Source organism: Spea bombifrons, chromosome 11, assembly GCF_027358695.1.
Source record: "Spea bombifrons isolate aSpeBom1 chromosome 11, aSpeBom1.2.pri, whole genome shotgun sequence".
NCBI lineage: Eukaryota > Metazoa > Chordata > Amphibia > Anura > Pelobatidae > Spea > Spea bombifrons.
The window spans coordinates 22,518,802-22,531,074 of NC_071097.1; the positions used below are offsets into that span (position 1 = coordinate 22,518,802).

Consider the following 12,273-nt stretch of genomic DNA (forward strand, 5'->3'; position numbering starts at 1 on the left):
CTGTGCCACCTTGTGAAAACGTATTAAAAAAGCTAAGAAAAATCAAAAAGAGCAGAAGACTAATAATGGAAAAAAAAGTAAAGATATTAAACAAATAAAAAAAAAATGCATACCAAAACTTTTCTTCTTTTCTTGAGAAGACAACAATGAAAAAGAATATAAGCATGGTATAAAAAGTACAAAAACTGTACTAAAGCAAAAAACTATCTGAGTAAGCCATAAAAAAATGTGATTGCATTTTTACTATGAGGTTTTAGGATAAATGCGTGTCCTGAATTGAATGAAAACCAGTACTGTTAATACCCCATGCGAAACAACCAGTAGTAAACACATAAAAAACTCCCCATAAACTTCTTAGCATTGGAAGAAATGGATATATATAAATATATATAAAACAGTGTTTTAGCTCACACATTACCATATACATATATATATTAAGAGTATAAATGCATTAAAGGTTACATTGACAAAGATTGATCATTAAATTGTATCCATTAATCTTACTATTATGTGAGACTGAGGATTTAAAAAAACTTTCATAAAAGCTTAGCTGCATGTCTACTTTGGAAATAAGCATTTCGAAAAACTTTCCAGGGTGATTTATCCTAAACAAACCAGCCCACCCCAGGGGTACTGTATAGGAGCGTTAGAGGTCTTTACTCTGCAGCTGGTTCCAACATCCTTTATCAAACGTAAGGAGCTGAGGACTGGTCAGTTTTAACCGTGCTGCGACTCGAACTGGAGAAAGCTCTACAGTTAGGGCAGTAAACCTTAACAATGCACTACCTGCAAAATAGTAGACTGCAGATACTATAAGTAAATATTAAAATGAAGACGCATGGGTACAATATTAGACGGAAATGGCTGATACTTGGAAAGATAAGCTTGAGTAATCAGCCAAACGAAAGTTTTTCTTTTCAAGTCAGCAAGTATTTATTTTTCACGATGAATACATTTAGCATGAACGAAATCTAAATATTGTTAGAATATTAAGCTTAATGTACAACTGCCACTGATGTTTGTTGGATCATTTATAGAAGAGGGGAGTGTAGACTGGATGAAGGATAGTTTTGTTGAATAAATTGTCCTTTTGTCCCCCTAAATTTGCTTCATTTTTAATAAACTGTGTAAAAAAAGTCTTAATTACATGCAATTACAATAACTTGGATACAATCTTACTCATTCTCTGTCAGAGGGGTGCTTTGATCGTATGTGAATATCCGAAGGCTGCACTGTGCCAAACCTTGAACAAATTGTTCTCATATCTGCATTGCTAATTTATTTCCTCTTAAGCGGATTCCTTTAAGCCACAACTTAATGTTTGAGTTAGCGCAGGTTTGACAAACATGTCATAAGGTATAGTAAGGACAAGTCAAATGATTAAACCATCCTGGCCACATATATTAAATTAATGGTGATTTGGTAACACGTGGGATTCAATTAATGACGAAACACAACATACAAACAATTCAACCTGGATTTAATACATGCCAATGTAACTCTGTATTGGACAAGTGAGCAGACAAAATAGTGTTTCTGCTTGGCTCTGCTATGCACCAAAGGCCAGCTATACCCTTACTCTTGGGATTATGGTTCCTCCGATTGAGTACTTACTATAGATTTTGAAGAAGATGGGCAAATCAGTTTTTTTTACAAGGAAAATTCCCAGTGATCACTACTTTAAAGTTTTGTGTGCCCCACAGATTTACATACAATTAGCAGTCACATCAATGATGGTTGAACAGAGAGTTGCTTGGTAAATGGTGATTAGTGTTATCGTCCTTTTAACTTCCAAAGTGAGATGAAACCTTGACTCATTGTCTCTTTCAAGTGTCTGTACATGGAAAAAGTTGCTGCTACTAACAGTTTTGGGGGTGACCCCTATATGTTTCATGTTGAAATGGTATATAACTACTTGTAGGAACTGTTATATGAAACCCAAGGAGAACTCAAGTGGAACTTCACTCACTAAACATGAAAGCTCCTGGGTAACCCTTCATAATGCATTGTTAAAACCGCAAACTGAAATGTTATATTTCACTTAAAATCTCTTTTTGATAAAGAAACCCCAGGGGAGGATAAAAACAGTACATGATGGGGTCTTAGGAGGAACTTCTTTTTTATGCATTATACATACATTTCTGCTTCTAGGTTAGTAAAGCATTTATATGATGACTGGATATCTTCTGCACATTGTTTATGGGATTTCTATGTAGTAATGACAGTGACACTGGCTAATTATGTTTCCTGATAGGTACACAATAGGCAGTTAAACGTAGTTAATAAGCACTATGGTTTTATATGAAATGAGTCAAAAATAGAAATTCTTTGTAATCGAACCTTTATTTAAGACATAGATATTAAAATTGCAAAGAGATGCATTACTTTAATTAACCGTGATTTTTTTTTTTGTTTTAATTAGTACGGATAATTTAAACAATGAATATACCAAAAGGGACTACTTTTCTTGAGCGAGCTGTAGATTACCACTGAGATTAATTTAACTTTCAGCTGCTTTATATGTTACTTTCAAATGGATCGTGCTGCTTGATGAAAGGGAATAGAACATTGTTTTAGTGGCAAAGGAATTTTACAATAATTAACACCATAGTACTGAAAGTAAAGAGAATATATTCCAACCCGAAATAAGCAGACAAATCATACAGAGCTTAAAATGCGTTCTAAAGTCTGTGTGTCCTTAAGTGAGTTCATCATCTCATTGAATTTTACATATTGATTAGTTGGTTCATTTATACAGATGGTCCACCCATGAGGTAAGGAGTCAAAATTTGACAAATTTGGTTCTTTCTCTGTTTCTTGTCCATATGGCATATATGCATTTTATTTTAGAAATAAATCTACAAATAAAGTTTCACGGTTTATTTACTAAAGCACGTTGGCAATGGAAATTGCAGGATAGTTAATCACTATTATAAAGGCCCATTCCCAGTTGTATCCTCTGCAAGAAGGTCTAAGCATGCAAAGCTCAATCACTGAGGTCGCTCTCATGAAGAATATAACTGATATTAATAAAAGGCCATCCAACCTATTCTTCACTGGAGTTGGCCCTTCAAAGTTAAGTTAGTGAACTTAAAAACTGTCATGTCAACTCCCGCTTCAGTGAATAACCTCAGAGGGGCTTCATTTAATTTGAGATATCAATTTTTATAGAAATTTTAAAATTATAGCAAGGCTCCCACCAATATTCTATAAATTCAAGATGGCTATATCTATTATATATATATATATATATATTATATATATTTTTATTTAATTGTGTAAGAACACTGCACATTTTCAAAAATGTTGACTGTTAAGTATAAAGTGCCGTTTTAGTTTATAATGGTCAAAGTGATAGACATAAAATGTTTCTGTTGAATATTTTACATTTACCACTTTATAGCAGAATAGTTCTATATACGTATCCTCCAGTGTGCTTTATAAAATTCAATGTGTCTTTATCATATTTTGGATTTGATTATTATCATTTTAAGACACAAACCCATTTGTAGATGTTCTTAAACTACAGATGCATATTTTAATAGAAGCAATTTAGCATTTAGTGGGTGCACAGGGACATATCCTAAAGTGCTTTAACTGGAAATACAAGTTTCTTTTTAGGAAGAGATTCTAAAATGTTTCCATTTGTTTTAAAAATAAGTCTTACAGATCTAGTAGCGGGATCTTATATACTCCAGATTTAAGGTCTACTATAGAGCCATGGCATGGCTTTAAACGTGAGCACAAGTAGGGACGGGCTGACTCAGGGGGAAAATTGCCCCCCAGGATATACCAAAATTCTTAACAAAGGGCAGCTCTGACCTGGATTAGGTCACTGACGGAAGTGGGAACGCAGAGGGGTTTTCATAATGCTATGTCATGTGACCCTGCAGTGAAAGTATGTGTGAGAAGCAGGAAAGCTGCTGGTGAGGTTAGGGGGTAAGTACGTATGAGTGCAAGTGTATATGTTAGTGTGTATGTGTTAGCATAGATGTGTAAGTGTATGTTGGGATGAGTGTGTAAGTGTGTGTTAGTGAATAGAGAGTATGTGTAACTGTATGTTAGTGTAAATGTGTTTTAGCGTGAGTGTGTGTGTAAATATGTGTGCCAGTGCATATGTGAGTTATCAGGTTATTTTCTGCTGTAATCAATTCTACCACACGGCATCAATGAAGATTTTAGTGACTCTTCATATAAATATCAAGAAATTATACATTTCTAAAGAAATATTTGAGATATTCTGCAGTGTTATTTTTGTTAATCATCTATATAGTCACACTTATCCATGTTTTTTTTACATCTTGGTGAGATTTATCTTTGACATTGCCACACTTTGTCTCTAAAATGATATGTTTATGTACAACATATTTTTTATTTTCAGATTGTTCTATTTTTATTATCTTAATAATAATATACAGTTATCTGCAAGTTATCTGACAACAATGACAAGCAAAGAAAAATAATATTAAACCAAAACCTGTTTTGGCTTTCTAGGTCATGGATCCATGGATCCAAAAACTCAAAGGGAAACTCAAAGTGGAAAACTCATGGGTATGTTTAAAGATAAGTAAGACTTCTAACTTGTAATACAGTATTTGGTTACTTCAACAGAACTGGAAGTTTGAGGAAAAAAGCAATGGTTTAGAAAATGTTTTAAAGATGTTGAGATGAATGCATAGAGAATTAGGATGGTGCAGTTAATGTTACAGACACAACCATTTCCAGCAGGCTTTGCATGTGACTAGTGTTTCGAGTACAACTTCATTTTTCAATAGTATGCTTCACATTTCATTATATCTAAGTTCAAAGCAATATTTTATTGGAAACTTTATCTGGATCCCAGTCCAACCTCACAAATCCAATGAATGAGCTTTTCTGTGAACACCGGGTATAGTTCTTGAACTGTATTCCGTTTCGCTTCACACTTTCTAAACAACAGACATATGCAAATCAGAAGATGTTATTGAAGCCTACATCTGTGAAACTACCTGCATTTTCTTCCTCTTGTTCGGTATAATATTTTGCATAGTTTTGCATAATGCGTGTGATCGTTTACATGCTTTGACTAAGACTCATTGAAAACCAAAACCAAAAATAAACAAACAGAATATAGACATTGTTCAGATTTCCTTTGACTTGTCTCAATCTGTTCCATGATTTTATTGATGTCTATGAACATGTAAAAGTGTGTTAACACCTATGCAGACTTTCTAATATTATGATCTCATTAGCAACCAAACTGTACGCAGATTTACTGCATTAAATAAAATATGTTTATGTCTGGATTCAGTCCATTGGATGTTATGGATAAGTGGGCGTGTGGTCTTAAGGATTTAATGACCCCCAGCCAAATATCTGGAATGACATAATGCTTTAGCCTGTGGTATCTGTTATAATACTCAATGGATTTTATTGCAATGCAACTATACCCTAGTGTTACTAGGATTTTTTCAGATGTTGCCCTTCGCCTAAAACATGGAAGCACAACTAGTTGCCCCGTCCTCACCTCTATCCCTTTGAGCACTGAGATATGACATAAAGTCCCCTTAGGGACGTGCTATGGAACCTCCAAAGTTTTTGGCCCATTGAGAAGTGGCAGTACAAGGAGCTTGATTACCCGATAGGGCACTGCTGCCACCCTGAACCTAGGCCATAGTATGACACTGCTTTTATTTTAAAATCTTTGCCATGCTTTTGTCACAATAGAATTGTTTTTTATCAGTAAAATGTCAGCTTGGTTCCAACATTTAGTTGTTACACATCATTTGCTGCCGATGGTTTTGGCTAGCTGCAAGTGGCAAGGGAAAGTTGGCCACTGCCAGGGAATGGACTGAGCTAAATGTCAGACTATATAAAAGGTAGCGAACCTCAATCACAATATTTAAGCTGTAGGTCCATAAATTCTAAATCACTCCTATCTGTATTATTTGCAAGGAGTCCAATCACGGAATCCAATTTATGTAATCCTTACCTTCCACCTAACTGGAGGCTGAAATGTTCATGTTTACCTGTCATCTGTTATCCTCCTTCAATAAAAGTAATCCAAGGACTAAAGAGATGTGGCCATTTATACTTCCCAGCAGTCTAAGTGCTGCAGGTCAACGAGCTAAAATCACCCTACATTAATACAAAATACATTGAGAACGTATTTGGGGAAATAGCCTACTGAATTGGAGTGATGTTAGGTTCATATAAAATAAGTCTAATTTTCACTCACGAGAGAACTTATTTTACAGAATATTGGATCCTTGTCCATTTGTACCGGCCATTCCGGGAGCCTGACTTTGTAGTAAGCAAGACTGATATAAGAAAATGATGTATGTGTATTTTTATGTTAGTAAAACGCGTGAGTCAGGGCTTTGGGAGCCAAAGGAATATTAACATTCTAAGCTGTGCCTCTCATGTTGACACCATTTCCTTCATTCTGAGAATCAAAATGCAAAGCAGAAAGGCTAGAAGACAAGAAAAGACATTTACATTACAATAAACATTTTATTAGCCTTTATAAAATGAGGACAAACGATGAGCAATTCGCCTTTGCAAAAAAAAAAAAAAAAGGATTTTGATTTGTTTCAGAAATACAGATAAATGATGTCAGTTGAAAGCATTTGTTTCATTTGTCGAAGTAGAAATAAAAATGCAACTTCACAATTTATTACCCTCATGCCTTTATTATTAGATTAGTAACTACATACACAGCATTATGCTAAGTTACCTTGAATTCTAAGTTAACTTAGCATAATGCTAAGGCAAATTACATTACCGAGAATACATATGTAGAATGCTATAGTTCTGCGTCATAAAACTGAGTCTTAAAGCTGCCCTATACGAGAGGTCTCTGTTTCCAGTCCTATCAGTTACATCTTTTTAAAGTAACTTATTCAATAAATATAAAAAAGAAAATCTTGCCTTGTCTTAACTAATGACTTAAAAGATGTAAAGCAATCGGATGCCAATGTAAGGTGGACAAGTCTGTCAGGTGTGCAGTCACCAAGTACACATGCTTGACGACACATGACGTATCAGCCAACTTCTCACTCAAGTTCAGTAGGGTTCTCAATGAAGGATTACTTCCCATTTTAAAAGATAAGAACAATTAAGCAAACATAAAAAAGAAGGCAAACATTTTTTAATTCCTGTATCATCCTATCTATTTTACTATGTATGCATTTTATAACAAACCAAATTAAACGATGTATTGGTTGAGAGGTATGGAATATTACCTTGTGCAGGTAAAATATATTGATAAGGTAAGCGAGCTAACCAGATTGGAGGTAGCGGTGACTTTTTGCTACATTCTAAACGTTGAATAACCAGCAGATCTCACCTAAGCACAGTGGAAGTGTAACTTTCAGACATTTGTTAATGTAGAGATCAGATGGACACTCCAGACATCAAATGCACCTGTCAGCTGAGCATCACCTTTAAGTTAGTTGCTTCTCCAAATGCATGGAACAAGTCAACAACCCCCCCCCCATCACTATCAGCTCGCAGAACATGTTTGACTACACGTCACCTACTTTCCTTGCACATACATGGCATACAGACAACTAACCAACTCCAGCCATGGCTGGACACAAGAGTTAAGGGGTCTAGCGAGACCCCCTTGCACACAAATACCAAAAGTGGAGTAAAAACTAAACTTCAGAGGAGTCAGCACATTGCAGCTTCTCCTAAAGGTAAATGCTTGTATTATTATTATTTACACACAAGTAAAATGCATTCTTTGTTGGGGGGCTGTATGGTATAGTCAACTGCCCCATTACATTTCATGACCAATAGAAAATAAATATTGATGGCGTAATAGATTTTACCAGATGGAGAAGAGCCAATGATTATACATAAACGTTATTCGGTGACTTACGCTGCTTATCTGATGTCTGTAGAGAGATGCAGTGGATCTTGCCTTGCATCAAATAATTTAATCGCATAAGCTCTGTGACAGTTTGACTGTACTAGAGAGACATTCTAGCCTCCAGGAACTGATAGTGCTCGAAATCCCAGTGGTAAGAGCTAATTTATTCAAAGCTATATTTTACCAATGCCACAGGACTCTCTTCGGGGAAATGAATGTTTGACATGGTTAAATATGTTTAAAATCGTTACATGAAGGGGATGAATATGCATTATACAAAAAAAACATATAATGTATCCTGCTCCTGGTGGTCCAGGCAGGGAGCGGGGGACTAAGAAATCAGAACCTCCCCTTGAACAGAATTATCTTTTATCTGCCTTTCCATTTATCTTTTTATTTGTAAGGAGTGAATGCCAGGCTGTGAAATTATAATGACCCTACTTGGAGATCCGCAGATCAGCCTTTGGAGGTCCACCAATCTTAATGGTGACACGGGTGAATCAGATTTAACGGAAGAAAAGACTAGATGTGTATCAAAATAATTTTTATTAGTAACAAATATATATTGCAAATGCCCTTTTTTGCATATTGTTTTGCTAATCATTTTAGAAGGACTATTTATACCAAAACAAAGGCCACAACTACAGTGATGCTAATAATGAATTGTGAAGGCCGCTTTCATTGAAAAATTGAGTGAAAAATTCAGTTCCAACTGGATTAGAAGCAAGAACTGATACTGCATGCCGTTAACCGGTACACTGATGGACCACAAGAATGTTAGCCATATTGTTAAATACAAACATATAACAATGGCAGATAAAAACCTTTCAGCCAATCTAGCCTCTAGTAGACGTGCAAATGGACCAAAAATGTTTCATTTTGTTTTTGATCTATTCATTTGTGGAGGACTTTTGTTTCCTGTCAGTTCGCATTCCCTTTCAGTTCAGATGAAATTCTGAGGGCTTTTTCCATTTGGGAACGAAATTCATTGTCATTTACTCACTCATGCTCTCTTACACTCTCTCATGTTCTCTTACACTCTCACTAACTCTCCCACACTCACTCTCATTCACTCTCCCCTTTTCTGCCAACCGCTTCCATGTGCCCGTCTCCTTTTCCGCAGCTTCACTTCTTCTCTTGTTCTTCTGTCTTTTTTCTTTATCCGCTTCTCCCCGGTATCAACCCTGGTAGCCAGGCCTCTCGGAGCGTTTCCGCAAAAGGGATGAGCCTCTGCACGCACCCTCTCCCCCGATTGGTGGAACAGGGGAAAGGCCGTCCCTGTGGGGTGCGCCATGCCTATGACCTTTTGTGTAAATACTGTCACAGTCCGGAATAATGCAGATGGATCCACTGAGAAAGAGAACCGTTTCTGCACCTCTCTTTCTCAGGGAATCCATCTGCATTAATCTGGCCCCTAAGAGTGGAGACAGGGACATGGAAACAGTCAGTGGAGAGAGTAGGGAAACACTGAGAGATAGAGAGAGAGATAGTGTGTGAGAGAGGAAAGAAATTAAATGCAAACACAAATTTGGAGCTCCCTGCCTTGTTTTCATTTGTTTTTTTGGGGGGGTCCCTCCATTTGTACACATTAACTAATCTCTATGGTGCCTTTATATCAACAGGCTTGAGTTTAGACAGTAGTAGGTAGTTGTAATGAAAGCGATGTGCTTACATGAGAATCAAGGGTTGTTCATTACAAAAAGAACAAGCTGGTATGAAAGGGCAGGTGATTCAGCTGCAGTCTGATGGAAAATGTTCACAATGTCACAATAAGGCTGTTCGGAACATCACTTTAGAAACATCTATCACCATGGACTTTGTAAAGGATTGCACCGCTATTCCACTGAAGCAAAGAGAACATAGCTTTATGGTCAAACAGGGGCCCCAGCTATGTGGATCTACAGAGGGTCCACCTATCGATCACAGTAGATCCTGAGGCTTGAGTCTCTCCGGTACACAGATGTCTCTCAATACTTCCTCATGGTTCTGTGTGCCTCCAAACTGAAAGCTCAAAAGCAAGGTTTCCTACTCTTATGCTCCCCGTAAACTGGTGAAGAGCGAGATTACAGTGGCAGACATCTGTGTCCAGGGAGGTAGACAAGTATTTTTTACTCATAAAGTAGATTGGAGAAAAGTAGTGTTAGGTAAATGACCTTTCACTTTGATCTTATTTGTAACATTATAATTTATAGGCTATTATGATATAACTCCTACCAGCCCTAAAGCATATTTTAATCCACAAAATGGTGTGTATCTATGGATCACATTTTACATTCTTAATCAACCTTGAAAACTGATGACAGTTTATGTGTTTGGCTGTCTTTACACATTAGTACTATTTACAACTTTTAAGTAAATAGTACCTTTTCTATGTACATAGAATAACACTGAAAATAGCATTACATTATCATAAAAAATCATATCTTTACTATAATTTATACTTTACTTTAATATTCTATTTTTTTGCCTACGATTTCCCTTGAAATCACTTAAAGGAATAATTCTAAATTAAATGTGTAAAGGAATAATTCTAAATTACTTTGTGTAATTGATTATGTAGCATATTTTCTATTAATTTCGGGAACTACTGGAGAGGAATTTCTAGCTTCCTTCTGAATTATCCAGAGCCAACAATATTATAAAGAACTCAGAAAAACATCTAAACAATTGTGAGGAAGAATCATATGGAAAATGGTCGCTGTTAATTTTGTGCTTTGTTGTTAAACAATATGCTGTCCAAAAATGTGTTAAAAATTAAAGCTATCCATATTCTGAGAAGCCACAAATAAAAATATTATTTAGTTTGGTTTAAGATACATTAAAAGGTCAATTGTCAACTTATATGAAAGTTACTAAAATAATATTAAATACTCTCCGATCTTACACTTTATAAAACATAATCCATTGACTTTTACTGCAGTATTGAGTTCCAGAAATACTTTCTAATTAAATGTTTTAACCCTTCAGTACTTGAATGTGTCCATCTTATCCCCTTTTGACAAGTACACACAACAAAATTAATAATTCATGTTTATACTGAATTATAGAAAAATTTAGTTATTTTATGAGTCCTTATCAGCTGGTCATGGATGGTAATTCAACAGTTGGGTTCAGCTGATAAGATGCATGTTGAATTAAAGCCAGACTTTAACTTGACAGGAGATAGAGGTTAGTTAACTGTTGTAAAGAAATATAATTACAGGCAATGCAGAGAAATTATGGCAAAATGAAACAATACACTAATATGAGCTGATTCATTTAAAATCATAATTTCACATTAAAAGATTACATTGTATATAGATTAATATAGTGTTGGCAGACTTCATATTGCATTTACAACAGGGTATAGTGTAAATAAATAAGACATTTTAAATATAGTTAACTTATGTAAACATACTGGTACAGAAGGAAAACAGAGCTCTACTCCTATGAGCTTACAATCTGCATGGTGGTTAAGGGGCAAGGGAGCCTCTATAAATATATATTTGGGAATAAAACACCTAATTTTTCTGTAAGACAGTTTACATAGTTCCTTTAAAAGTATCAATATTTGTTAAATGTTTTTCCCATTGGCTAGAATATTTAACATCGATAGTGGGAAATGAAAACTGTTTCCACCACAACCTATAATGTAGAGTTTTAAGGCTATATAATTTACAGCCCCTGTGGGTAAAATGTAAAATTTATTTTATGTTTATGAGTTTTAGTCTGGCTCTCAGAGTCTGTAAATGGTCACTCATGAAAAAAATATTATTTGCTTTTAAATCCAGATAGCTATTACCTGTGTAGTACCTTGCTGTGAGTCAATGTATATTTTGTGAAACCTGTATTATATGATGAGCAGAATATTTAGGAAAATTGATATTAAATAATGTTGTTTCAGCCGGCATCTGACAATAGTTGCTCAACTCTCACCTTTAAGAATACACTTACCTTTGGGGTCCATAAGCAAACCTGGGAACAGAAGAAAGGCAATTCTTTCTCTAAGAAGCTCAGGAAACTGATGCAAATGGACTAAATTGGCAAATATGAAGAAATCTATCTTTCTACCATGCAGAATGAAACAGTCTTGTGTTATAATTCTAAAGATGTTTTATGGAAGACATGGAAAAATAACACAACCAGAAGATAATGGCTCTGGGGGACAGAGATAACGAACAACTGAAATAGTTAACTGTCAAACCAAAAACAGGAGGGACAGTATACTATTATATATTTAATAACTGAATTAAGAGAAGCTATACCGAATACTAGGGTATTAGGGAACTGAGAATACATATGTTGTGCATGTGTATTCTGCAAATCATACTTTATATTTTTATTGTAAATCTCTATACACTGGAAGTGACAAACCCCCATTATTAATATAACACAAAATGCAGAAAGTGAAGAGAAAATCCACCAGCTTGTATTGTCAA

The 12,273-nt window shown here is 35.4% G+C and overlaps 1 protein-coding gene across 2 annotated transcripts in view; it reads right to left on the reverse strand.

Annotated features, from left to right (window-relative positions):
* Positions 1-12,273, reverse strand: part of PHYHIPL (phytanoyl-CoA 2-hydroxylase interacting protein like) — a 46,947-nt gene that overhangs the window by 27,781 nt on the left and 6,893 nt on the right. The window contains exon 1 of one of the 2 annotated variants that reach the window (XM_053450161.1): positions 11,789-11,924. The exons of the other annotated variant lie outside the window; for it this stretch is intronic. Within the exon in view, the coding sequence (XP_053306136.1) occupies positions 11,789-11,801 (13 nt within the window). The 5' untranslated portion in view covers positions 11,802-11,924. Of the gene's footprint in view, positions 1-11,788; positions 11,925-12,273 lie in introns of those variants that run through there. 2 annotated transcript variants of the gene reach the window in all.